This window comes from Magallana gigas, chromosome 3 (assembly GCF_963853765.1).
Source record: "Magallana gigas chromosome 3, xbMagGiga1.1, whole genome shotgun sequence".
Taxonomy (NCBI): Eukaryota; Metazoa; Mollusca; class Bivalvia; order Ostreida; family Ostreidae; genus Magallana; species Magallana gigas.
This window is the reverse complement of record NC_088855.1, coordinates 58,888,611-58,902,670: the sequence shown is the minus strand read 5'-3', so window position 1 is coordinate 58,902,670 and position 14,060 is coordinate 58,888,611. Positions and strand designations below refer to the sequence as shown.

Genomic DNA, 14,060 nt, shown 5'->3' with positions numbered 1-14,060 from the left:
TTGATTTATATAAAAATACAGAACAATAACCCTGATATTTGCAATGGGCAACCTTTTTACTTTCATTATTTTTTCTAATATTGTACATTTACTAATCTTCATATTACCATAACGTGATGAAAGCACAATCTCAGTGTCACCTACCAAACAACGGAATATTGTTTGAAAAAATAAATTTTTCGCTAAAAAATCTTAATATTTTTAACTATATTTTGATTATTGTGTTCAATTTCATAAATGGTAGCGAAACATTTTTTCAAAAGGTATAAGTACCATGTATTGTACTAGATTGCGCAAAAACATGCGCAATGAAAACAAAAGTCAGCCACCTCAACATCAGTATCTATAATGTTACAGTGACAGCTATTGCGAAGCACAACTAGAACTTTTTTGTGGTAAACATATACTTTGTTAAATCATTCATAGTGTCATTCGGTTTATTAAGACACACTCTGTTCGGAATCTTTCAGCCTTTGGTAGTTTATGGAAACAATTTAAGACTCCCCATGGTCCCTTGCCTGTAGCCTCAGTTTATTTCCGAGTAATCTGTTTGGTCTATTAGTTCCACGACCCGAACTGGTGTAGTTCTGGGGTGTATCACATCGATGTAGATTGAGGACGAGGCGCAAGTATTGCGATCTACAAAACATAAAGTTGATCTCTGAAATTTTAATGCCTAAAATCTGCTGTACACTGTCTCAGAGAGAGAGAGAGAGAGAGAGAGAGAGAGAGTATGGACTATCTTTAAAAATTTGGACTATCTAAGTTTTAGAACTTGTGTCTTATCCTTTTGATTTATTCAATAAAAAATATGTTCAATTCAAAGAGAGAGAGAGAGAGAGAGAGAGAGAGAGAGAGAGAGAGAGAGAGAGGCTGTACCATGAATTAAGCTGTCTTTTGTGCTGACAACGGGGTTTCTGGTCTCGGTTTTCCTTTTCAGTCTATATTGAATAAATGACAATAATAAAGTCTGTCAGTATAGAGTTCTTGTATGATAAGTAAAACTGCGTATAGTTTAACCCCTACTTAAATTGCAAAGATGTATCAAGATAGACGACTTGGCAATTGATTACGTCTGTATTGTGGTGAATACAAAGCTAACCTGCAGGCGATGGTTACAGTGATGCCAATCAGTAGGGAGAGAAAGAATACCAGTGCGGTCAAAGTATGACGCAGAATCAACCCTGAATCTTTTGGTTTGCACAAATCCAGTTCTATGCCAAAATTTAAAAAATATATATTTAGTATTAACAACTCTGACCATTTACAAGTACCGGATCTAGAATAAATAATGAGCAGCAAATATAATATTTTAATTATTTCTTGGAACTGGTATGCGATGCAACCAAAAAGTTGATGTTCATCATTCTTTTCAATACTGAATGATAAAAATGTTAAGCTTATGCATTACGTTTAACTGTATTAAAAAAGTCATTGAGAGATCTAGAGAAAGAGAGAGAGAGAGAGAGAGAGAGAGAGAGAGAGAGAGACATACCCTTGAATGTTATATTCTCATATAATTCAGTTTGAACTGGAATGCAAAATTCAAATCATGTACTCAAAGAAAATAGATCATGTATCTGCTTTCCAATAAAACAGTGTCTAACAAACAGGAAAAAATAAAAACAGAGGAATATTTGTTTTAAAAATCAGATTTGTAAATACAGTATCTGCGTAAAAAAGTACATATTTTTTAAAGCTTTGATGTACGAAATGCCATACTGACCATATCTTGTGTAATACAGTAGTTTCATTTCAGGAGAGAAACATTCAATATTCAAAGGAACACAATGCATTTCAAATATTCAGCGTAAATAATGAAACAGAGTTATGCTAAAATTTGACATATTGTTATTATTTTCTAGATTTTTTTTCTAACGATATAAAATTAATCAATCGTTGTGATCTGAACTAAAGATCATGAATTGGTGAAGTACTTAGCTCTTGCTACACTTTGACTCTTGAATAATTTCGTTAGCATATTAATTCTATGAAATATCTAACAAACCAGGAAACAGGTAAATTACATTACACTATCCGAAATACGATTATGTCCTAGTTTGATCTTCAGTTGATAGTCTAAAGACATTTTAATGATTTTTACTGTATATATTATAAATCGAGTATTGATGTGTTCAACAAGATTCACAGAGAAAGCAATGCTCCCCGATTCGATGACCACCACTTATTTCCAGGGTTTTTGATTTGAAATATTCAAACAATATAAGAATACATTGCTTGAAATCACATATTATAGACATAAGTTTTCATCAGTGCTCCGTGTGCACACTTGTCTGATTAATATCATAAACACGGGAAAACAAATCATGCAATTGCCGTCGATAAAGAAATAAGGCAAGTTTTAAAACAGCTAAGTATTAAAATTAAAAATCGCTTACCCGATGTGACTTTTAAACATCCTGTCACTTCGTCGCACACGGTGAAATTACAATTACAAGTTTCATTACACCGTCGTCCATAATATCCGAGAGGACAACTTTGGCTGCAGTTGACACCGAACCTTCCAATACAAGCTACATCACGGCAATTTACAATAAAACACAAGTTAATATTACAGTTCATAGAGGTATAAAATATCATGCTTTGTTACAGATAATTTTTCAAATAACCTCTAAAAAACGAACTTTCAACCAACAAACCATTACAAAAGTTCCCCATACTGACCTACACATTGCTGCAATGTGTCGTTGTAGATATAGCTCGTACAGCATGCTGGAATAACTCTGAAATCATCAAAGTGGATCAATGATTACAGTAATTTATGATTTTAAATAACTTTGTTTGCATATAGTATTTGATAGTGCCATATGCTATGATGCTTTATCTGCTAATAATAAGCAGCTGGTTTAAAGGGACATGTCATTATATCAGTGCATACGTGTTATTGTCACATACTCCATCGTCAGCATAGCTACGTCCAAACAGGATTGGAATCAAAAACAGTTTCATATACTCTGAATTCATTTTTGTAGAAATAAAATTGACGTTTTTCTTGTATCATTTTATAGTATTAAAATTGACTTTCGATCTTTTGGGGTATTAGATAGTCCAAAAGCTATAATAGAAGTTTAATAACCCATTTTTACTTTCCTATATGGAAATTAAGCATTAGGTCTACAAAGTACCTTTTTCATGAGATCATCCAAGTTGATAATATTTCATATCCTTCTGAAGACTTGAAACACTACACTAAATATGAGGAACCATTAACGATCTCGCAATAACATTCTGTTGTCTAATGTGTATATTCCAACTTTGTACATCATCACTCTTTATTGCAATTACACTTTGGAGAAGTATTACTCACAAATTTCAAAGTGTTGACTAATGACATATATACATTTAAAGCATCTTCCTTATAAAACTAAATTACAGTTTATGGTAAGAGTTATCGAGTTGACAAAAGTGGGTATTTTAGTTGAATATATGATTATAAATTCCAAAGATAATAGATTGACACTCCAGTTTAATTGTGCGTGTGTGCGTACGTTAATTCAACTTTGTACGTTTATTCTGTAATTAAGCTTGAATAGGTGATATATTACATATATTAAGAATATTAATAGTGATTTACATTTTGAACTTCATACATTTTTCCGAATGCATTCATTGGATGATACAGTCAAATCTTTGTCGCCAAGTAATTAGTTCTGATAATAATTAGCAAAATATAATGTAGTCTGATTTGATTCATTGTTCAGTAAAAACAATAATTAAGAAATTCTAACATTAAACACTTCCTCGAAATGATCGCATAAACTGGATGGTGGCGTCATTAAATTATGTGAACCATATTAATCAAATCACGCTAAAAGAAATTTTTGATACATTTGGTAGATTGAATAAATATTAAATTTTTCTATACATATATCACGACTATTAGCGAACACAATTGATAATATTGTAAAACAGTACCTAAGGGTATATGCAAGGATACAAATTTAGTGATGAACATTTTTAAGAGCTTCTACAATTGATTAAAAGTAGCCAAAGTTAAACCACGAAAAGAGAAACCAACTTTACGTTATAAGAACTATTAAACCAAACCAAAACAACAAAAACCAACAACAAAATACAAAACAACAACATATCATCATCGAAGTTAGCAATTTTTATTACTTACTTTGAGACAGTAATTGATTTACTTGATCGAACCTCCGTCCCATTTTTCTATGCTGAATAAATATTAAACATTTCGGTTTTATGTAAAAGTAAATTCTTCGAAATTACAAACTTAACGCATTTGTAATTTTTACCAGAATCTGATTTTTAAAAAAAAGAGTTTTTATAAAACACATTACTAACACATTTTCTCATTAGTTCAAAATCATTCACTTTCTTTTATTAATTTATTTATTAAAATGATAAATCATCAATACTTTTTATTGAAATGAACAATTAATACAAGTCATTATCAATATATGAATATGAGCGTACACAATCAATTCCAGGTAAGTAAATTCAGTGGCGTCGGAAGCAATTTGCAAGTGGGGGGGGGGGGGGGGTTAGACTAAACATCAGAAATCTTCTCTTGACCAAAAGAACATAATTCTCAGAACCCTAAAAATCCTAATCCGTGTGTGTGTGTGTGTGTGTGTGTATGGAGGGGGGGGGGGAGTTCTATACCTATAACTAAAAAAAAGCATCTTACTTATCAAATAAATTCCCAAAATCATGGAAGAAATTTCTAATCCGGGGAGGGGGAGGCCGTTAGTGTAATTTCCAATTTACAAGATCATTATCAATATTTCATTCTTAATAAGGTTTACCTGTAAATTTGGGAACAGTTACGTTTGCTGCAACAAAACTGGGATGGGGTATTGACCCATCCCTGGTGCTATTTGCGTAATGGTTAGGTCTAACTTTGCAAAAAAGGGGGGAGGCTAAGCCATATGACGTAGAATCAACCCTGAATCTTTTTGTTTGCATAAATCCATTTCTATAATAAATTAAAAAAAATACATTGTATTAACAACTCGGATAATTTACAAGTACCAGATCTAGAAAGTATATACTGACCAGCATATTAAATAAATTTATCCTTTGAACTGGTATGCGATGTAAAATATAGAGAAAAGAAAAAGAAAATTGTCTTTTTACAACAGTCCAAAAAAATTGATGTTTATCCTTCTTTTCAATACTGAATCATAAAAATGTAAAGTTTATGCATTACGTTTAACTGTATAAAAAGTCATTAAGAGAGAGAGAGAGAGAGAGAGAGAGAGAGAGAGAGAGAGAGAGAGAGAGTCCTGAATGTTATTTTCTCATATAATTCAGTTTGATCTGGAATGCAAAATTCAAATCATGTACTCAAAGAAAAAAGATTATGTATCTGCTTTCCAATAAAACAGTGTCTTACAAACAGGAAAAAATAAAAACATAGGAATATTTTTTGAAAATCCGATTTGTAAATACAGTATCTGCGTAAAAAAGTACATATATTTCAAAGCTTTAATGTACGAAATGTCATACTGACCTTCACCTGTTTAATACTGAAGTTTCATTTCAGGAGAATTGACAAACAGGACAAAATAAAAACATAGGAATATTTTTTAAAAATCCGATTTGTAAGTAAAAAAGTACATATATTTCAAAGTTTTAATGTACGAAATGTCATTATGACCTTATCCTGTTTAATATAGTAGTTTCGTTTCAGGAGAGAAACATTCAATATTCAAGGGAACACAAACATTTTTATGTATTTAAGATTATCAGCGTAAATAATGAAACAGAGTTATGCTAAAATTTGGCATATTTTTATTATTTTCTGGATTATTTTTTACGACTTAAAATTAGTCAGGCGCTGTCATCTGACCTAATTAAAGACCATAAATTGACAAAATACTTAGCTGTTGCTACACTTTGACTTTTGAATAATTTCATAAGCATATTAGTTTTATGAAATATCTAACAAACCAGGAACGAAGAAAAAAATTATAACACTATCCGAAAACGATTGTGTCCTAATTCGATCTTTAGTTGATAGTCTTTGATCTTGTTGATGATTTTTACTGTATATATCATATATCGAGTATTGATATGTGTAACACGCTTTACGGAGAAAGCAATGCTCTCCGATTCGATGACCACCACTTATTTATTAGGTTTTTTTATTTTAATTATTCAAACAATATAAGAATACACTGCTTGAAATCACATATTATAGACATTGTTTTATGAGTTGGTTGATAAAGAAAAGGACAGTTTTCTGATTCAATTTTCATCAGTAACCCGTGTGCACACTCGTCTGATGAATATTATAAACGCGAAACAATTAAAATCATGCAATTGCTCTCGAAAAAGAATAAGACAAATTTCAAATAAGCTAAGTAATAAATTTTAAAAATCGCTTACCTGATGCAACTTTTAAACATCCCGTCACTTTGTTGTGCACGGTGAAATTACAATTACAAGTTTCCTTACACCGTCGTTCATAATATCCCAAGGGGCATTCCCAACTACAGCTGTCACCGAACCTTCCAATACAAGCTGCATCACGGCAATTAACAATAAACACATAAATTAATGTTACAGCTTATATATGTATTAGATGTTATGCTTCGTTACAAATATTTTCTCAACTAAGCTCAACATTTAAATATTTCATAAATCAAAACATAAATTTCCATCCTAACCTACACATTCCTGCAATGTGTCATCGAACAGATAACTTGTACAACATGTTGGAATAACTCTGAAATATTAAAGTGCATCAATGATTACAGTAATTTATGATTTTAAATATAACTTTGTTTACATATGGTATTTGATAATAGCATATGCTATGATGATTTATCTGGTAATAGTAAGCAGCTGGTTTATAAAGGGAAATGTCATTATATCAGTGCATACGTGTTAATGTCACAGACTCCATCGTCAGCATAGCTACTTCCGAACAGGATTGGAATCAAAAAACAGTTTCATATACTCTGAACTCATTTCTGTATTAAATTTGACGTTTTTCCTGTATCATTTTATAGTATTAAAATTGACTTTTAAACCTTTTTTGTATTAGACAGTCTTAAAGCTGAAATCGAAGTTTTATAATCCTGTTTACTTTCCTGAAATAAAAATTAGGCATGAGGTCTACAAAGTACTCTTTTTAAGAGACCATCTCTGCCTAATGAGGTAAGTTGAATATTTCATATACTTCTGAAGACTTGAAACACTACACGTAACTATGGGGAACCATTAACGATCTCGTAATAAAATCCTGTTGTATATTGTGTATATTTCAACTTTGCACATCACAAATCTTTATTGCAATAACGTTTTAGAGAAGTGTTACTCCTAAACTGTTGACTTATGACATTTATAGCTTTAAAACATCTTCCTTATAAAACTAAATTATAATTTATGGTAAGAGTTATTAAGTAGACAAAAAGGATATTTTAGTTGAATATGTGATTATCAATTTCAAAGACGATCGATTGACACTCCAGTTGAATTGTGCGTGTGTGTCCGTCGTTTTAACTTTGTACGTTCATTATGTATTATAGCTTTACTAGGTGAGATGTTACTTATATGTTACGAAGATTAATAGTGAGTGAGTTACATTTCAAAATAGAACAATATACATTATTTTTCGAACACAGGTCAAAAGTCGTTGGCATTTACAGTCAAATCTTTGCCGCCAAGTAATTAGTCTGCAAATAATAATTAGCAAAGTCTTATGTAGTCTGGTTTGAATCAATGTACAATAAACAGCAATAAAATTAGAAAAAAATGTGTATTTCATGCAAATAACAAATACAAACATTAAAAACTTCCTCTTGATGGTCGCATAAACTGGTTGGTGACGTTATCAAATCTGTGATCATATTAATCGAATCACGTTTTAAGACGTTTTTGATGCCTTTGGCAGCTTGAATAAATATCAAATATTTATCCATACACCACGAATCCTAGCGGACACAATTGATAACATTGTAAAACAGTACCTAAGGGTATATGCAAGGATGCAAATTTAGTGATGAACATTTTTATGAGCTTCTACAATAGATTAAATGTAGCCCAAATTAAATTTCCATGAAGAGAAACATGCTTTACGTTATAAGAACGATTCAAAACAATAAAACATTTTAATCAAGCAATTTCTATAACTTACTTAGAGACAGTAATTATTTTATTTGATCAAACCTTCGTCACATATTTCAAAGTTGAATTAATATTAAACATATCCGTTCATGTTATAATCAATTCTTCGAAATTACAAACTTAAAGTCATAACCAGCTGTCATATTTACCAAAATATAATTTTTTTAAAAAGTTTTTTTTAGTAAATTATATAGTGACACGTTTTCTCATTAGTCAAAAATGATTCATATTCATTTATTGATTTATTTATTTAAATGATAAATGAATATATCTTCAATAGATATTTTTTTAATCAACAAAAATTACAAAATATTATTACTATATACATAATATTAGAGTACAAAGCCAATCCCGAATAAGTAAATTTATTTTTGAGGAGGTTAGCATTATAATATCAAACAAATTACACGTGTTGAATTAAACATACAAATGTTTGCACAACGATTAGTCCCTTTATTGTTAAAATACCACATTCAGCTCATGGATATAAAAGAAAAACAATAAGACGTGTGCAGTCATAAGAAAATAACACTCACATTTTTTGTGAGTTTTAAAGGCAAAAAATGTATGATCATTAATTATACGTATCTTCACATTATGTTTCTTAGATTTCATCAGAATGACATCTTAATACTTCATTATTTTTATTACTAAATATATTCTTACAAACATATTTGTGATTCAAAAATTATATTCATGAAAGTCGAAACATTTCGTTATGAAATCTAACATCACGCAGGACCTTGAGTGTAAAGTACATCTTTAGTGTTGCTATCTTTAAACGAATATTCTCCTTGGTTCTCCTACTAACACATCGTCATGTTTCCATACTCCTGATCGTACTGTCCTTCATCAGATGATGAAGTCCTACCATGATGTCTGACATCCAGTGATAACGCCCTGTCATGATGTCTTACATCCAGTGATGAAGTCCTGTCAGGATTTCGTACATCCAGGGGTGAAGTTTTGTTAGGATGTTCCACAAAGGAGTAGGTTGCCGGGGTACCATATTTTACACCTTCCTCTACAATTTATATATTCATTTGCAAGAATAGCAGTAATATTTTCTCATATAATTTAAGTAATGGACAATAACAAATTGCAAATTGAGTTCACAAAGTAAAGCTGTTACGAGTAGCGTTCAATGAATAATGTCACTAGTCAGATTTATAGAATACAGGGTTCAATTTTTTTTTAAATTTCTTTTCACGCATAATTTGGTTTATATTCTATTTATTACCGATTATCTGAATGCGTTTCATCATCGAACACTCCTTTAAGAAGCTGATATATAACCTCTATTCGAGACACTTTATGAAAATATGACTACTAAGTCATCATCCAAAAAGCCTGAAAAGAGGCTACATAAAAGCGTCTGTCAAACCAGGTAAAGACTCTAATGAAAATTCTCTAAGAAAAGTGTGATATGTTTGGAAACAAGTGAATGTCATTGAGACAAGTTTACAGGTAGGTCAGCAAATTTCAAAATGACCAAACAGACTTTAGGGATAAGCAACGTCCTGGAGAACCTCGTACGGCTTCAACAGATGCAATACAATAATGATGGTCCATTAACAATTAAACGAATAGCAAATTTAGTAGGCATTTCATTGATAACAGTATTTATAATTTTAAAGAAAAACCTTGGCCGCTAAAAGGTGGATACCTTAACATAAAAACAAAATGCGGGTTGAAATGTGTAGAAAACTACTTAAAATCTACAGAAATTGCAATGGACTACGTTTTATGGAAATTGTTACAGGTGACGAAACGTGGATACATTATTATGAATCTCAGAGGGAAACTGATAACAAGATGTGGGTGAAGCTCTGTTATAGGAAAACGATGCGACAGTACAAAGAAATTATTATACACAATTTTCTTCAATAAAGAAGATCCTGTAGTTAAAGTTGCTATTCCAAAAGACCGATCAATCACCGGACATGTATACAGATATTATGTGCTCTATAAAGTTAAAAACATTATGAAAGGAAGTGACCAAAGTCTTGAATTCGCAACATTCGATTCTTCATAACAGCGTCTTAGCACATAAGTCACAGATTGTGAGATTTATTTCTTGGAAAAAGAAAAATGTGTTTGCGCCTTCATCCCTATTCACTCGACTTTATTCTTTTTTTTCTAAAGTACAAAAAGCACTTGTTAGGAAGAAGGTATGCTTCAAGATAAGTTTTGGCTCTGCCATTTATCAGTATACTATCATAAATGTATCCTTGCCAAAAAAAATTATATGAGATAATTTAATGCTTAGATAAACCTGTTGAAATGATGCGTGCCTGCTAAAACAGAGTGTTTTGAAGGTAACCATAAAAAATAACAAAAAAATTCTTACAGTGTTATTGTTGTAACAACAATGATATTATTCATCAAACGCCCATCGTATATATTTAAGATTAAGCGAGAGAAAATTCTTTACCATTTGTTGCATTGCTACTGGTATGGATTTTAGAGGTTTTCGGTATCTTTTTCCTGTTCATTATGCGTTAAAAGGAAAAAAAACAGTAAAGACAAGTATTTTTATATGGTCATTTTTAAAACAAAAGTCACACTTAAAAGAAATAATATAATGACTTCTTTAAAAAGTAAAAAACTCGATGTTTTTATGATTTCAAAAGATTTTGAATGGGACTTTTTGTGATTCTTTTTATCTCATCCAGGCATCTAGCTTTAAAAGATTTTCTTAACAAAGTTCGTTTGCCTATGTCCGCAAAATAAAATATTTTTTTTGTCTGTTTACATTTTTTCTGTTTTGAATCGCTAAACAGACATCAAAACCTGGCAAGAGGCACACAAGTAGTACATAAATAACGCTGAGGGTAATATAATGGATTATCAACTGCGTCTAAACCAATCAGTTTTCAGTATTTAACATGAAAGTATAATTATGACATATGGCCAACATAATCTTTGCAAACTGTTAACTACTATGATTGATTCTGGAGCATGTCTGAAAAAATTGCTTACCTCTCTCGATTCGGTTTTTGCAGCTTTAGCGTATTTCCGTACATTTGGTCGCTTTGATCTACACCCCTGACTAGTTTCTTGTTAGGGCGCACGACTGCGGCATAGATTACTGGTGAATCTCTAGTTATGTTATCTGATGACACTGATGAAATTAAATAGCAGATATACAAAACCTTTAATAAAACTCGTCGTTTTGAGAAAAAAAACCGAAAATTTGGAAAGAAAGGATTAAAACCAAACCGTTTGATGCATTTCTTTCAGTGGAAACTATGGGGTATCCTGTGTTATTTTTTCTTGCTCTGTGATGAAGTATTAAAATCGCATTTATGTATTAATTATGTAGAAATGAAGTATATCACATATAGATTTCTATAGATTTCCGACTATTGTGGTTATAATAATATGTATCTCACCTGTAAATTACATTTAGAAGTACCACCAACAGCACGATTATGATGAATAATGATGCAGACAAAGAAATTTTTAAAACGGTTCCAAACGGTTTTCCTTGTTGCTCGTCTATAATTTGATTAGGTTACCGTTATTTAAAATTCACTAAACGCATGTAGGCTGAAGATTTCCTTTATTTTATATCAACAAAAAAAATGAAATATTATAAAATTAACTTGTTTCTAAATGCACAACTTTAAATGGTCCTTCGTTTTGTGTTTTTGTTTTGGGTTTAGAACGGGTAATAAAATATTTCACAAACCCTGAATCATCTAAATAAACTCATTTTGATGCTCATATAAATTCTAAAATATTTAACTAAACATAATCGAAACATATTTTGATAAAATTTATTTTTTTATAGTGCATTAATAAAAATGCATACTTTGTGTGAGGTTTTAAAGAATTTTTATATGTACGTTTATTTGAGGAAAGTCAGTAGCAACTTACGTTCAATTCAAAGTAGGATAAATTAACGAATGAATACGGGGCTAAAAGTTGGGTATAGCAAATATGAGAAAAGACATTTTTGAAAGAATGTTCGACAGGATACTTTTGATGAACATTTACCTTTGCTTTTTTCATCTATGGATCTTGAAGTTTTATCTGTAAAAATAATCAAATTGATTATGAAAAAAAATTTATTCGAATAAAGTATTTCTTGACCAGGATGATCATGTTTTTTATTTGTTTCTAAAATACCGTTGAATAAATGGGATTGTGTAGTCAAAAATTATTATTTTGTAGTCATCGACAGTTCTATTGATGGGAATTTAAAAACACAAAATCCAGGATTGAACGGGCATATCAACTTGTGATTATTGTGATTACAATCATAACTAGACTCTAGTTGGAAAAGCAACAGAAAGGTCTTCCGTTTTGTACGGAAGCGTATTAGTGCCACTATATATATATATATATATATATATATATATATATATATATATATATATATATATATATATATATATATATGTATATATGTATATTTTAAATTGCAACTTTAATCTTGGAAGTTCCTGAAAATTTCAAGAAAATCTATCCAGCCATCTCTGAGAAATCTTGTGGACAAAAAAAAGGGGGGGGGGGGATAATAAGAAACATTACAATCACTATAAGGTCTTCCGTTGAAAACGGAAGACCTTAATAAATTCACAAGCATTTGCAAGACACAATGCAATTTACCCTGTTCCAAGTTAGATTATACCATTTAATCTTAAATGTCGATGTCAATTAAGAAAAAGAATCTCTCAGAAATATGATTAAATATTGTTTACCAAAATTACCAAATTACCATAATCTCAAATTATTTACAGTAAAATGAGTTAATAGAGATAAAAAAAAAGTTAAGAAAAAGAATTAAGAAAGAAATAAAACCAGCAACCTCCTGAAGCAAACCGTATATTTCAATTGCAAACAAAAAATATGAATGACTTTTTACAAATATAATGATGATAATTATGTTTTATAGAGAATATTCTTTAAATTGAACAAATATTTTATTATGCAAAAAGTACATAATGGGAGTGCCAATGTAAGTCCTATCCCTAAGGATCAAAGTTACAACTGATGCAGAATACTCAAACAAACTTTTCAGAAAGCATATGATTGACATAGAGAATGCATCCATTTACCTGTATTTATACATCCAAACACATCGTCACATGCGTCAGCATTACAAGTACAGATTACATCACACTGCTCTCCATAATATCCCCGGGAACAAGTTGGTCTACATAAACGTCCAATACAGGCTAGAACAAAACAAATGGTAATATAACCAAATATTTCGGGATTCAATATGTAAAACACGATATAAAATATTGCATTATACTGATATCTATTTATTTATCTCGGCATGATATATCTATATTGGAGGCATACATACCGCTGCATATTTTTTTAATTGTACCATTGTGGTGGATATTGTAATTCTCATCATCACTACAACACGTTGATAGAAATCTGAAAAAGAAAGGGCCCAGTGAACCTTTCATAAGTATCGTAAGTGTCCATGAAAAGTGAAAAAAAGCACCTACAAATGTAGGTGTATATTGTACATACGTTCTATAGTTACAACTTGCATCTTTCTGTTTGTTAGCAATAACAAAGATATTTCCACAAAAACCCACAACCAAGTACAGTGCGATAGTCTTCATTTCAAAAATAAAAGGATACGTTAAGTTGTCTCCCTTTATACCATCCTTGTTGACTTTTGGACTAGAACTAGACAATACTTCAAAACTGTTTAGTTCCGTCCCGTTCGATCAAGTAGTATTAGATTAATAATTACTAAATAATGCAAAATAAACCAATTATTTTATAGTTACTTAGTATCTTTAAATGTTGTAACACATTTATCGACAACAGTGAAACGGTTAAAACGTTATTATTATAAAAGTGAATCGCACCATTGCAGTAAATATGTTTGCATTATCAATAGTATCAGTTTCTGCGATATTTGATAATAGTGTACCTTATATTATTTATTCTTACTAAATTTTTAATTG

General features: G+C 30.7%; 1 protein-coding gene and 2 long non-coding RNA genes across 3 annotated transcripts; all 3 read right to left on the bottom strand.

Moving 5' to 3' along the window:
* Positions 1–8: 8 nt before the first annotated feature.
* LOC105334441 (uncharacterized) lies at positions 9–1,588 on the bottom strand. Its single transcript, XR_010712487.1, has 4 exons — positions 1,496–1,588; positions 1,103–1,214; positions 880–941; positions 9–639 (listed from the first exon to the last, which is right to left on the bottom strand). It is a non-coding gene; the product is annotated as an uncharacterized lncRNA (long non-coding RNA).
* A 152-nt stretch (positions 1,589–1,740) lies between these two features.
* On the bottom strand, positions 1,741–2,987 carry LOC136274172 (uncharacterized). The gene is made up of 3 exons (XR_010712488.1): positions 2,900–2,987; positions 2,686–2,744; positions 1,741–2,534 (listed from the first exon to the last, which is right to left on the bottom strand). It is a non-coding gene; the product is annotated as an uncharacterized lncRNA (long non-coding RNA).
* Positions 2,988–8,474: 5,487 nt separating this feature from the next.
* Positions 8,475–11,398, bottom strand: LOC109619547 (uncharacterized). Its single transcript, XM_066080637.1, has 4 exons — positions 11,341–11,398; positions 11,101–11,242; positions 10,553–10,605; positions 8,475–9,142 (listed from the first exon to the last, which is right to left on the bottom strand). The coding sequence occupies exons 2-4, from the start codon at positions 11,142–11,144 to the stop codon at positions 8,925–8,927; spliced, it is 315 nt and encodes a 104-aa protein (XP_065936709.1). The 5' UTR covers positions 11,145–11,242; positions 11,341–11,398; the 3' UTR covers positions 8,475–8,924.
* Between the last annotated feature and the right edge of the window lie 2,662 nt (positions 11,399–14,060).

Coding starts and splice junctions, on each gene's coding strand:
- LOC109619547 (XM_066080637.1), bottom strand. CDS start 11,144: ATGTACGGAAATACGCTAAAGCTGCAAAAACCGAATCGAGAGAG. Junction 10,606..11,100: donor CAAAAACCGAATCGAGAGAG/GTAAGCAATTTT, acceptor CATAATGAACAG/GAAAAAGATACCGAAAACCT. Junction 9,143..10,552: donor CAGTAGCAATGCAACAAATG/GTAAAGAATTTT, acceptor TATAAATTGTAG/AGGAAGGTGTAAAATATGGT.